This window comes from Argentina silus (genome assembly GCF_951799395.1).
Source record: "Argentina silus genome assembly, chromosome: 18".
NCBI classification, from domain to species: domain Eukaryota; kingdom Metazoa; phylum Chordata; class Actinopteri; order Argentiniformes; family Argentinidae; genus Argentina; species Argentina silus.
The window spans coordinates 16,606,923-16,619,215 of NC_139672.1; the positions used below are offsets into that span (position 1 = coordinate 16,606,923).

Sequence of the window (12,293 nt, forward strand, 5' to 3'; positions counted from 1 at the left end):
TAACTGGAGATCAACATGAGAATGATAGTGACTATACTGAATACTCCAAACACACCTCATGGTTTTGAATCAACTGTCTCATCTGATTTCTGTAGCATGTTTAGCTCCACCCAGCAAACATCTGAAAGATGAACAGATGTATGTATGGCTGTAGTGTTGTTGAACCAAGCATCCCCCCTGTTCATCATGAGGTGTTGAAATATGGTTGTCTTTGTCTCCCTCTACTGGATGCTGTGGAGAAGTGTCTGTTCTCTTGACTATCTGTAGGAACCTTATTTCATTTCATTATAATCGTTCATTGTCTTTTCTTATAATTTGTAATTATTAATTTTGAAAATCATTCACTATCTATTTTCAGTGGATGAGTGTATTACAGAGAAAAGACAGCAATCATCAATAAAGAATAAGACAGCGTTGTTTATCTCTGATGAGATGTCAGTCAGGGAGGTTTTTGTACAGTGTCTCTGGGTTTCCTGTCACTGTGGGCTGCAGGGCGCAGTAGTAGAGAGCAGAGTCTGTCACTTCAGCAGAGGAGATCTCCAGATCCACACGGTTTCTCTCCTTATTCAGGTTAGCAGATAGTCGAGGGTACGGAGGATCAGCTCTCACTACAGACTCTTTATCTCTAATTGGTGTGATGAGGAGGAGGAACTGAGGAGCAGATCTGGGATACTGGTGATACCATAACAGACTACCTGATGCAGTACTAGTTAGTGAGTAGTTGCAGGAGAGCTTGACATTGTCACCCTGGATCACATGTTCTTCCAGACTTTTGGAGAAAATGTCATCTTCATAACTGTCACCTGCAGAACGTTAAGATTGTGTAAATATGTTTGTTTTTTTTACGAATCTTGTAAAATCAAATCTTGTTGTATTTTGTTATGTTTTAGAAGTTGTTATTAAGAGTTTATTACATATCTATTAACATCTATTACTGGTTACTGTATTTCACTTACCTATGAATGTTAAAAGTACCAAGACTATCCAACACAGCATGGTTAATGTTAAAGAGACAAGCTGACAATGAACAGAGAAGAACACTTCATGTCACTCTGGTTCTCCCTCTCTTCTTCTTCTTCTTCTTCTTCTTCTTCTTCTTCTTCTTCTTCTTCTTCTTCTTCTTCCATTCTAGCTCCTCCTCTAAATGCAGTTGTACACGACATCTCCTTTCAGAGAGGATCTTCTGAAGAGGAGGAACCACAGTCAGGGAGAAGGATTTGTTGGACAGAATAAGCTTTGGTTTTCATGTCTCTAATTTTCAGGACCAAAACATGAAAAAAATAACAATAGTGATTCAATTGCTAACAGCCTCTAAATCTTGTATATGACATTTATTTTCATATCAACATAACTATCTACATTAAGATTATTGTTTATATTTTCAAATTATTGTTTACGAACAATATGAATAATCTCATCATGATAATAAGGATATCAGGAGAGTTGTTGTTGTTTCCATGTGTTGTTTACCTGTAGTGGTGATTAGAATCAGGACACTGAGGGGTTTCTCCATCTTCAGACAGACTGTTGCAGGCCTTCACTCTCCTCTAAAGTCTTCCTCTGTGTTACTGTGGGCTTTACAGACCAGCTGGGATGTCACCACAACCACCAAGGAAACCGGAGGGACAGGTTTACTGTTCTAAAGCTGTGGCTGATCTGTCTCTGTCTGTCTGTCTGTCTATCATTGTGATAAGCTATAAACCTCTATATGCATCCAGTATTTCTCATAACACAATTAAAACGTGATGAACGTCATTTCAGATCTGATACAGAGAGAGTGTGTGTGTGTGTGTGCGTGCGTGTGTGCGTGCATGTGTGTGTGTGTGTGTGTGCGTACGTGTGTGTGTGCGTGTGTGTGCAGCACTAGGTCAACCCACTATGCTTGTCGAGTGGTCATTCTTGAACATCCAAACAGCATTTCCATGTGTAGTACAGGGAGATATAGAAGATGGTTGAAGGAGTCTGGCACCTATGAACATAGTTTTTGTACAGGAGCTGTATATCCTGTAGTCACAGTGGGCCTCAGAACACAGTGGTACACAGCAGAGTCAGACAGCTGCAGCCTCTGGATCCTCAGAGGAACTGACTTCGGGGTGGAAGTGACATTGAGATTGGCATCAAATCTCCCTTTTAATTCATCGTCCACATCCCCTGGTCCAATGACATCTTTTCGTAGGAAATATTTTGGGTTATCTTTTGCGGACTGGATGTACCAGAAGAGAGATGGTGATGAATAAGAGGTTTCATATTCACAGCTGAGAGATACACCGTCTCCTTCATAAGCAGTCACCTTTCCCTTCGACTGAAGGACAGTCTTCTCCTCTGCCCCCTGCAAAACAAACAAACATACCTTTGTGGAACAAACCCCCCCAACATATTTCTTATATCTAATACAAATATATAAAGATGTATATCAGCATTGTGAGGGAAACTGTGTCAAAGTAAGTCACGCTGTATCCTACCGAAGAAAAGAGAAGTCAGAACCACCAAGGTCCACAGCCAAGGCTGCATGTCCATCATTATATACAATCAGCCGGAGCAACAACTAACTGATGTCTTTGTTCCACAGGTAATGAAACCTGCTCTCTGTTGATTGCCCTCTCTCAGGCAGCATACAGAGGACATCCTCAAACAGACAACCTGGCTCACATTCCCACTGGTAAGACAGTACCAGCATTGCCCCCTGGTGGTTGATGATGGCATTTCTAGTACTTTGCTGTTTTCTCCATCCAAAATGCCCTGTGCTTCGAGAAAGTCAAATGTACCCCCGGATGTATCTTCCCTATTTCAATGATGATATCTACATTTTGAGCTGCAATGGAAGAGGTTATTTTGACCACACAATCATCATTATCATCATCATCCTACTATGAAAATACTTGGCTCAATGGGTACTATTTTGAGACTGTAGTTTCATCCAGCGGTCACTGTCTTTATATTTACTGTGCGTAATGTTGGTGCGTAATAAAACTGAATTCTAGTTAGATTCAATTTTGTTTGTCAAACAAGCCCATTAGATTTCCAGTCTGGGGGAGGCTTGACTTGTTGTGTTCTAATGGGTAGAGAGTGTGTGTGTGTGTGTGTGAGACGTGACTAGTTTATTGGATGGCATTTCCACCAGCCTCCATTTCCACCAGCCTCCATTTCCACCAGCCTCCACTGATGTCAGGCAACTTCGAGGCATGTGGAAAGAGAGCAAACACAACTGGTTGACATTACTGTACATTCATTTATTAAAAAATATTTACATACACTTCCATAGAATGAAACTAAAATGGATGACGATGTCAAACTCAGGTTAAAAACGGTGGAGGCAGCTCCTTCCATACCGCAGGCTGGTTTCAACACTCCAAGCTTCGTCCAACATGTTAATACAAATTTAACAAAACACTGAATTTCACATTCCTCATCATTCTGGAAATGTTTGTCAGAGAACTTATAGAATGTCAATAAAATTAAATCATAAAAAAAATGAAAAAAAAGGCACAAATAAATATTCATCTGGTTCTGTCATGTTGTGTGTTAAGAGGAAGATGATGACGTCATCGCAGAGGTGAAAGGTCAAGGCAGGCCGGCGGCGAGGACGCTCCCGAGGAGCGTGCGGTCTTTCAGGGCGTTCTCTACGTCCTTCTCCTCGATCTTCAGCGACACCTGTCAGTCAGGAGAGGAGGGAGGGGCGTTAGTGTCGTTGACCAATCAGCAGGTCTGCACAGCAGAAAGACAGGACATGCTATTTATTCCTAAGCACGGCAGCACTGAGGAGAGGCACATTAAAGACAGGTGGTTCCTCAACCTGGCGTCACCGACAGGTTAGTCAGAGTCATTTCTGTTAAACATTGTGTTATTGCTCACTTGATGGAGCAAAACTAGAATAAATACAGTCCAGTGACCGTAATCGTCATGGTGAGATTCTACTGTCCCCTAAAATAAATCTCAAACTGTGAGATCCTTTTCACCATCACTCTCTGTTGACTAGAAAAGGGCTTTTGGCCTGGTTCCAACACTTCATCAACAAATCATCCTTCCTCTCTCCCTTCTCTGAGGTAATAAATGATCTAACATGATTTGATATGGTCAAACCAAGCATCCCACTGCATTGCCAAACACCAGTCAAGTCACGTTACATCCAGGGGTTTCTTCAGGGCAGGGAGGGAGGAGAGTATTCAAACAGGGCCTGGGGTTTTTCCTTGTGTGGGGCTGTACCTTAGTCAGACGAGCCTCCTTGGCCTTCTTGAGGGAGAAGATCCCTCGGCTCTCCAGGAGGCTGCAGAGGGAGAGGCACTCTCCCTGCCCCACACCGCCCACCTGTCTCTGGGCACACAGACGGCTGTACACCTCATGGAGCTGGAGGACAGAGAGGAGGAGGAGGAGGAGAGGAAAGGGTGTGACTGACAGTCCCATCACTCGTCACGCATCCTTGTGTAGTTGTGCATCTGAGTGTTTGTAGTACAGACTTCTGTCTGTGTGTGTTAAACTCTTTACTAACATTTGTGTGTGTGTGTGTGTGTGCATGCGCATCTGTGTATACAAGTGTGTGTGTATGTAACAGTAAGTCCCTCTCCCCTCACCTTGCCCAGTGGCACCTCCTTGTTCTTGCCATTGCGTGTGAGCAGCAGCAGACAGCAGACCAGCAGTTTCTGCTGCAGGGGGAAAGTCTCCCCCCCGCCTCCCCCCGGCGACGCCATGCGATCGCCGTACACCTCCGCCAACACCCGGGCCACCTGGGGCACGCTCACCCGAGACGCTAAAGGGGACGCAGGACAGAAGGGGGGGGGGGGGGCAGTTAGGGGCTGGCCTGAAGTGTTCCTACACCTCTGGACCTGAGTTGGTTGGAGCGTCATGTTGGCCACACAGAAGGTGGTGCGCTTGAGTTCTATTGTCTTTAGAATGTCTGCTAGCCGTGTAGATTGGGATTAATGCATCCATCGGCTTAATGGCGGCGTTCGTAAAGATTATACATGTTGTTTACATTACATTGACTTGGCTGAGTTTAGAAAAAAAAAAAAAAAAATATATATATATATATATATATATAGCCCCTTTTTCTTAGCCACTGCAGCCTGAGAGAAGACCAGGGTACCCGTGGTGGTAACTAAGGCTGTGTTTACCTTTAGTCTCTGCCGTGGGGTAACTAAGGCTGTGTTTACCTTTAGTCTCTGCCGTGGGGTAACTAAGGCTGTGTTTACCTTTAGTCTCTGCCGTGGGGTAACTAAGGCTGTGTTTACCTTTAGTCTCTGCCGTGGGGTAACTAAGGCTGTGTTTACCTTTAGTCTCTGCCGTGGGGTTGGACGCCGTCTTTCTGTCATCAGACTCCACCATCTCTACAGCTCGCCTGTAACACAGAGACACGGGTGTAATAACACTTCAGATCATAGTAATTAAGTATTAATTACACAGTAACAGCGTAGAACACGATTCAGATCGCAGTATTCAAGCTCGATAACACAGTACATTCAAGAATTAACACACAGTAGTGTTAAGTAGACATTGTGTCAATGCCGTAGGCCGAGGTGAGACTAAGACAGCAGGTAGGGGGGTGTTGTGGGATATCCTCTCGTGTGGATGATTGTGTTCCAGCTCTTACCGGCAGATGTCCAGAGCTTTCCTGGCGTCTCCCGACACCGCAGAGACCTTCCTGGCACAGAACTGGACGGCAGACGCATCCAGAATCCCCTCCCCTGACGCCTGACGGACGGTGAGGAAGAGAGGAAATGAGAGGAGGACTTGGTACATCTTCTCATACACGTTTGTACATTTTGCATACTGAAATTAATCTTGCATAATGCATAGTGAAATCGTAGGACAGGCTCAAGGTAATGCATGGAACGGAACGAGGAATGTTACCATCCTCCGACTTCTACCTCCACCAGCCTCCCCTGGTTTATTTTCAAGGCCGTACCTGCGTGAGTCTGTCCTGTACAATGGCAGTGAGCTCCTGTCTGCTGTAGGGCGGGAAATGTAACAGCAGGGGGCGACAGCGAGGCAGAGCCTGCAGCCTGGGCAGGATACGGTCCGTCAGGTCCAGAGCGTTGGCGATACCTAGGAGGACACAACACAACACACCCCAGACACAGACACGTCACTACACCTGCACACAGGAAACAAGACTGACAACTTCCTCCAAACACATACTGTCATCACACCTGTACACAAGAAATCTGATTCAGACTCGCTCATCAGAAAATGGCTTAAAGCTGGATGGAGTAGAGAATATGTTTTATTATTAAATATTAGTTAAATTATAAAGTGGGTGTACTTGAAATATTAAGGTATATTCATGTACAGTATATAAATGTATATTCATGTATAGTATATAAAAAAATGTAAATAATTTTTTTTTAAAAAGTGTATTTTGTTGAAGTGTACATCTGGCCGTTGCGGGGGCTCGTACCGATGAGACAGAGGCGTGACTTGGCCAGGTAGGGCCACTCAAAGATGGTGTAGAGAACTTCCTGGGACTTGCTGTCCAGCTGGTCCATCTCATCCAGCACCAGGAGACTGGGGGGGGGGGAGAGAGGGGGGGGTGTTAAGACCAGTTATCTATCGACCTATTCTTCTTCTCTCCATGGAACGGAATGTCTTTGAGTACTGAGAAAAGCGCTATCCAAAATAAATGCATCATTATTATTATAAACGTTTATACAGCTTTAGATGCCAGTTCTGAAGTGGTGAGTTGTAGTATATATATATATATATATATATATATATATATATATATATAGATATGCCAGTTCAGGGTTTGTGGCGGTGTAGTGAGTTGTGGCGGTGTAGTGAGTTGTGGCGGTGTAGTGGGTTGTGGTGGTGTAGCTAGGTACTCACACAGTGGGGCCGGCGTTGGTCAGTAGTTTCTGCAGCTTGGTGTCCGTGTGGCCCCCGGGGGCCCCCAGCTGGTCAGCCAGCAGGGGGAAGATGGAGTGGGAGCTCCGCAGGGTCATACAGTTGATCACCACCGTCTGGACGGGCTTCAGCTCATCCTGAGACAGAGAGAGAGAAAGAATGGTGTTTATTACACGGGGGGTTGAGAGAGAGTGAGAGAGAGAGACAGACAGAGAGACTAAGGGACAGAGAGACAAAGGGACAGAGAGACAGTGAGACTAGCCATTACAACCATATCCAACGATTCTAACCCTAAACAAGCTAACTCAAACTCTGGCTGTACAACGCTAACAGCCGCATCAGTCGTGCTAACCTTCATCTCCTGCAGGACACAGTTGAGGCAGGCGGTCTTGCCCGTGCCGGGGGCTCCGGAGATGTAGAGACTGGCAGGTTGCCCCCGCAGCACGCGGTCCTCCAGGAAGGAGCGGATGGAGCCGCGCTCGGCCTCCCGGGAGAGCAGGCGCTGGGGCACCGCCGTGTGGAGGGCCTGCTTCACACTCTGGTACCGGGACTCTGGAGAGGGAGGGAGGGAGGGAGGTTAAAGGTTTGCTAGATCTGGGGAGGCTGGTGGAGGTAGAAATCGGAGGTCAGGCTCATTGTAATGCATGGAATGGAATGAGGAATGGTGTCAAAACATGTGCTAGATGTTTACAATGTTTAATAATTTGTACACTTCAGTGGGTGGTGACAGATAATCACTTCCCTGTTTATCTCTCATCTAATTAAGATAGACGTTGCTCTATGGATGGATATAGATATTTCGGTTGTTCAGATGTAAGGAAAGCCAGTACATACAGCGTCACATGACAGAAGGTGAAGGGGAGGTAAAGGATGACGTGAATACGAGTGGAGGAGGAGGAGAGCCTCTTACTTTCAGCGAAGAGGCGGACCACCGGGGTCTTCTTCTCGGAGCGAGGACACACGGTACTTCCGGTGGGGGTCTCCTGTAGTCTTCTGGGGGAGGGGTGGGGGGTGGAGGTGGGGGAGGAGAGGAGCTGCTTGGGGGAGGCGGGGACTAACCGCCGTCTGGGGGAGAGCACGGGGACGGGGGTGTTCTCGTCGAAGGCCAGCTTGCGGGGGGAGACCATGGTGGGGCGGCTCTGTTTGGGGGGTGAGCCCAGGAGGTTGGCGCCGAAGTTACAGCCATTCTCATCGCCTGAGGGGAAACGGGACATGCAGAACGCACAAGAGACGTGGTTATTAGCTGTCATGTAACCGTTACTTATCCAGGTTAGTCTCCTTGACATCACAGAGCTGGTGTCTTATGTTGGATGACGTCTCAGTGGAACACACGTCATAATGGAAATAGATCAAAAGCATGTTTTGAGCCAGGGTGGTCCACTAGATAAAGCATGTTTTGAGCCAGGGTAGTCTACTAGATAAAGCATGTTTTGAGCCAGGGTAGTCTACTAGATAAAGCAAGTACCTCACATATTTGACAGTAAAGGGGAAAAGCTAGTGTGTGTATGTATGGGAGTTTGTATGTGTGTGTGTGTAGGAGCTTGTGTGTGTGTGTGTGTGTGTGTGTGTGTGTGTGTGTGTGTGTGTGTGTGTGTGGTGGGACTACTCACCAGTGCGTTTGCGGGGACTGAGGGGCAGCCTGATGGGGGTGAGCCTTGGGGACAGAGGGGTCGCTCTGGCAGCTGTGGGCCTGGGGAAGAGGGGGGTCAGCTGGACCGGGACAGGGGCCGCGACCAGGGGCTGGATCTGGGGCTCGGGCTCCGCGGGGCAGGGTGGCTGGGCCTCCTCCGACACCGGGGTGTTCTTGGAGCGCAAGGCCGCCCTCGATGACTTGCGTCTGGGGAACTGGAGGGTGGGCTGGGCCTGGGAGCGGGTGCTGGGCATCTTTCAGTGACCTGAGCAGAACGGAAAGGAAACAAAGCCATTTAACATGACATTATTCACACGAGAGAGGACACAGACGTGTATATTAGTGGCCACTTTTGAGTTAACGCCATAAGCAAGCGCCTAACACTCTGAAAGAGCAGTATGCCTCTCACTTAAGTCATATAGTGTTCATGAGAGACTTGACACGAGTGGATAAAGGCGGAGAAGTCATGGTGCATCTAATATGTCGACTGTTGAAACGACGTGGCACGTCAGATGAGGAATGTAGCTAGCTGCAGAGTTTAGCTACGACATTAATCATTGATTACAGTAGATGAACAAACCTGCGCTAGCTAGCAACTTCATTCTCTCACACTTTGCAATGTTGCAACTAAATCGGCAACACGAGTTAGGTTATATATAATGTTTCTGAAGTTTGATCCCTGCAACAACAAAAAGAAGCTACTCCGGCTAGTTAGTGCAGTAGCCAATTTCCGGAGCAGTAAAACGAGTGTGAATCTTCAGTCAATGGTGAGAAGATCCGATCAGGACAACACGTCGACACATTTGTGGCGCCAAGACCACAACAGCTGCTTGAACAAGTCAGCGCAACAACAAAAATCAACGAAAAGTGCATCTAAAACAATAGTATACTGACATGCAACGGTTACTCGACAGAAATGACAAATATGATGACAAGATAGAAAGACTGAATCGCAAATCTAGCCAACGTTAGCAATCACCAAATGCCCGACTCAGCTAGCCAGCATTTCCTTTCCCCCCAATTTCGTCTACACATTTCAGCAACATGTCTGTCTGTCATCGTCTCAAATTGCTGCAAACACCGTCGTAAATTCGAAAAACATGCTACTGTAAATGTTGTTTTACCTGATCTTAGCAACTGAAAGAAATGTTCAGTCAGCCGTCTGTTCGTGGTGTGAAGGAGGGAATCCAGGCTGACTGAGAGAACTTGCGCCAAATGTCTCCACGGCTCCTCCCCTTTCAGCTGGACCTCCCGCCGCCGCCCTGTGATTGGTCCGTTAGGTGTCACTGTTTTCGTTTCCCAGGCTCTCATTGGCTGAGCTCGCAGGCTGGCGCCGCGTCGGTGTCAACATCCACAGGGCACGCGGTGGCGGGAGATTCGATCACGTCACTTTTGGCGGACTGGAAATTTCCCGGGAAATTCAGCTTTGTTTTGTTTAGATTCTCCGACAGTGTCAGTTTTTTGATACTTTGTCGCCAATCTAGGTAGATATTTATTTCTGTCTCTATTCGTATACATGTTGACTTGTAAATGCATTCAAAATAATACAATGTACATTTAGAATATAGTTCCTGCTGGTATGTAGTGGAATTTTAACTGTAGTGCCAAGACGGATGGTCTTATGGTCCCTAACTCTCACATGTAACATGGTCTGACTATAAGAATATGTTCGGTCCATGATCAAGGTAATCGAGTGACGCACACAACGGACACCAAATGAAAGAGTTCAACAACGATGTACCCTTTTTCCCCAAAGGCATATATTTATTTCAAATGATAAAACATGGTTGATTAACAAGTAGTGAAATGACCAGAGATTGTGAGACAGAGGTTCTGCTTAGAATGGACAGCGCGAGAGGAACGTAACACACGAACACACTGTCAGTTTTGTCACCTGTGTGAGAACAATAGACTTTCCATCCATTCAAATACACACCCATGGTCAGTTGTTCTCCTGTGTGAGAACAATAAAGTTTCCATCCATTCAAATTACACACCCATAGTCAGTTGTACACCTGTGTGAGAACAATAAAGTTCCCATCCATTCAAACACACAACCATGGTCAAGCATACAGGAGTCTCACTGGAGCCAGAGTTGGGCGCTGTTTAAATACTCTCAAAATGCAACCCTCCCTCCTCGCATCCTTGAATAAATCACTGATCTGACCTGTTATGATTGGTGAAAGCAATTGCAGTTGAAAGCTTGCTTTGACCAATCCGATCACGGTAGATCAGGGATAACACCAAGGAAGGGGTCGAGGGAGAGAGGGAGGGAGAGAGGGAGGTCGTATTTTGAAAGTATTTGAAAAGGGCCGTGCATCGCGTCTGGCTGGCGAGACTTTAGCATACAGAGAAGTGCTGCTTCAGAGAGACCAGTCTCTCCGACTGTGTCTGTCGCGGACGAGAGCCACACAACACGACCGTTGTTATAATCTTTAATCATTTTCCTTTCTTCCCTATATTACAAGCTTTTTACAACATAAAAAATAAATCAATAATAACTATGATTATTACCATATTCCTCATACGTTCTGTAAATATACATTATTTATTGCATTTTTTTTTTTTTTTTTTATAGAATCGTGTCTTTTTTCCTTTTCTTTTTTTTTTTTAAGAATTCGCTATTTTTTGTGTGTTTCCTTTCAAATGCAAATGGTACCGATAAGTCTGAGAATGGATGCGTTGTATGGCAACAACCAGGGAGACGGGATGACTGAAGAACGGGAATGGACCAGAGGAGGGGTTCTGGGCCCTGTTTTCATCCTTCCATCCATCCTTCCTTCCTTCCTCGCTTCATGTCTGATCAGAACAAACCACTGATCAGACATGACTTGATCGGTGAAAGCAATGCACTGAAAAGCCTGTTTGGACCAACCCAATCACGTTAGGTCAACCATTACCTCAAGGAAGGGCGGAAGGGAGGAAGGAACATTTCTAAAGTATCGGAACAAGGCCCTGCGGCCTCGTACGCGTTGGTCCGCGTTGTTCTCCTGCACAACGAAGCATCATCTCAACAAAAAATCACAATGCTACGTAACGACAGGCAAGAATCAAACATTTAGGTCATAAACAAGACAAGAAAAAAATAATAATCCACCAAGACAAATCTACGGCCGTACGCCCAACAGCAAAGTTCTCTGGCACTTAAGTGTTTACCTTTTGTTTGGTTAGTTGCTATCAATGACGAAGAAGTGAGACTCCGTACAAAACCGTTCCTTGCATAGCGAGGCATTAAAAACATCCTCATTGTCATCACAGTCGCCCTCTGGCTACACATTTCCTCCAAAAGGGGCTCGCCAGCAGCAAAATAAAATATTCTGGGTACAACAAAATAGATATATAAGGTCTTTAAACTGTTCCCTTGAGGAAGGCTTCCGTAACCAACAGTGATGCGGCATCCCTTATAAAGGCCTGAAACAGACAGGCTTGTTTGACACAGCCCAGCAAAGCTCCTCTACTGTACTCGCTCCATCAATAGGAATGGGGGGGGTCGCCCCCTTGTGGTCAAAATAAGAACAACGGCAAATAAAGCGAAAGCTGCATTTCATACAGTACTCTCAGCGACTGACCTCCTTCCTCCCTCCCTTCCTTCCTCCCTTCCTTGACCAATAAAGTTTAGAAGCGTTGAATGTTAACCCCCATAAAACACAAAAATGAGCAACAGTGTGGATATCCGATGCTTTCTGTAGTGTAGATGAGTGCTGAGGGTTTCTGATACTTTCAGATACACCTGGTTGCAACACACTCAGCATGCATGTGATTCACACACAGGTGCCAACGTGCACTGCACTGTTGTTCCATGGTTAAGCAGTTAAGCTACCACAGA

At 45.9% G+C, this 12,293-nt stretch overlaps 2 protein-coding genes and 1 long non-coding RNA gene across 3 annotated transcripts in view; all 3 read right to left on the reverse strand.

Moving 5' to 3' along the window:
* Positions 1-641: 641 nt before the first annotated feature.
* LOC310818760 lies at positions 642-2,616 on the reverse strand. Its single transcript, XR_014554734.1, has 4 exons — positions 2,463-2,616; positions 2,214-2,329; positions 957-1,180; positions 642-803 (listed from the first exon to the last, which is right to left on the reverse strand). It is a non-coding gene; the product is annotated as an uncharacterized lncRNA (long non-coding RNA).
* Positions 2,617-3,242: 626 nt separating this feature from the next.
* On the reverse strand, positions 3,243-9,651 carry cdc6 (cell division cycle 6 homolog). The gene is made up of 12 exons (XM_083689699.1): positions 9,592-9,651; positions 8,448-8,732; positions 7,748-8,032; positions 7,190-7,389; positions 6,820-6,974; positions 6,392-6,498; positions 5,900-6,039; positions 5,585-5,685; positions 5,265-5,332; positions 4,569-4,744; positions 4,204-4,344; positions 3,243-3,651 (listed from the first exon to the last, which is right to left on the reverse strand). Exons 2-12 carry the CDS (start codon positions 8,719-8,721, stop codon positions 3,562-3,564), a joined length of 1,737 nt encoding a protein of 578 aa, XP_083545825.1. The 5' UTR covers positions 8,722-8,732; positions 9,592-9,651; the 3' UTR covers positions 3,243-3,561.
* A 554-nt stretch (positions 9,652-10,205) lies between these two features.
* The window catches only part of wipf2a (WAS/WASL interacting protein family, member 2a), a 13,226-nt gene continuing 11,138 nt past the window's right edge, over positions 10,206-12,293 (reverse strand). The window contains exon 9 of the mRNA XM_083690261.1: positions 10,206-12,293. This exon is cut by the window's right edge and continues 1,697 nt beyond it. The gene's annotated coding sequence lies outside the window, so the exon portion shown is untranslated.

Coding starts and splice junctions, on each gene's coding strand:
- cdc6 (XM_083689699.1), bottom strand. CDS start 8,721: ATGCCCAGCACCCGCTCCCAGGCCCAGCCCACCCTCCAGTTCCCCAGA. Junction 7,390..7,747: donor GGTCCGCCTCTTCGCTGAAA/GTAAGAGGCTCT, acceptor CTCCCTCTCCAG/AGTCCCGGTACCAGAGTGTG. Junction 3,652..4,203: donor AGGAGGCTCGTCTGACTAAG/GTACAGCCCCAC, acceptor CCTGACTGACAG/GTGTCGCTGAAGATCGAGGA.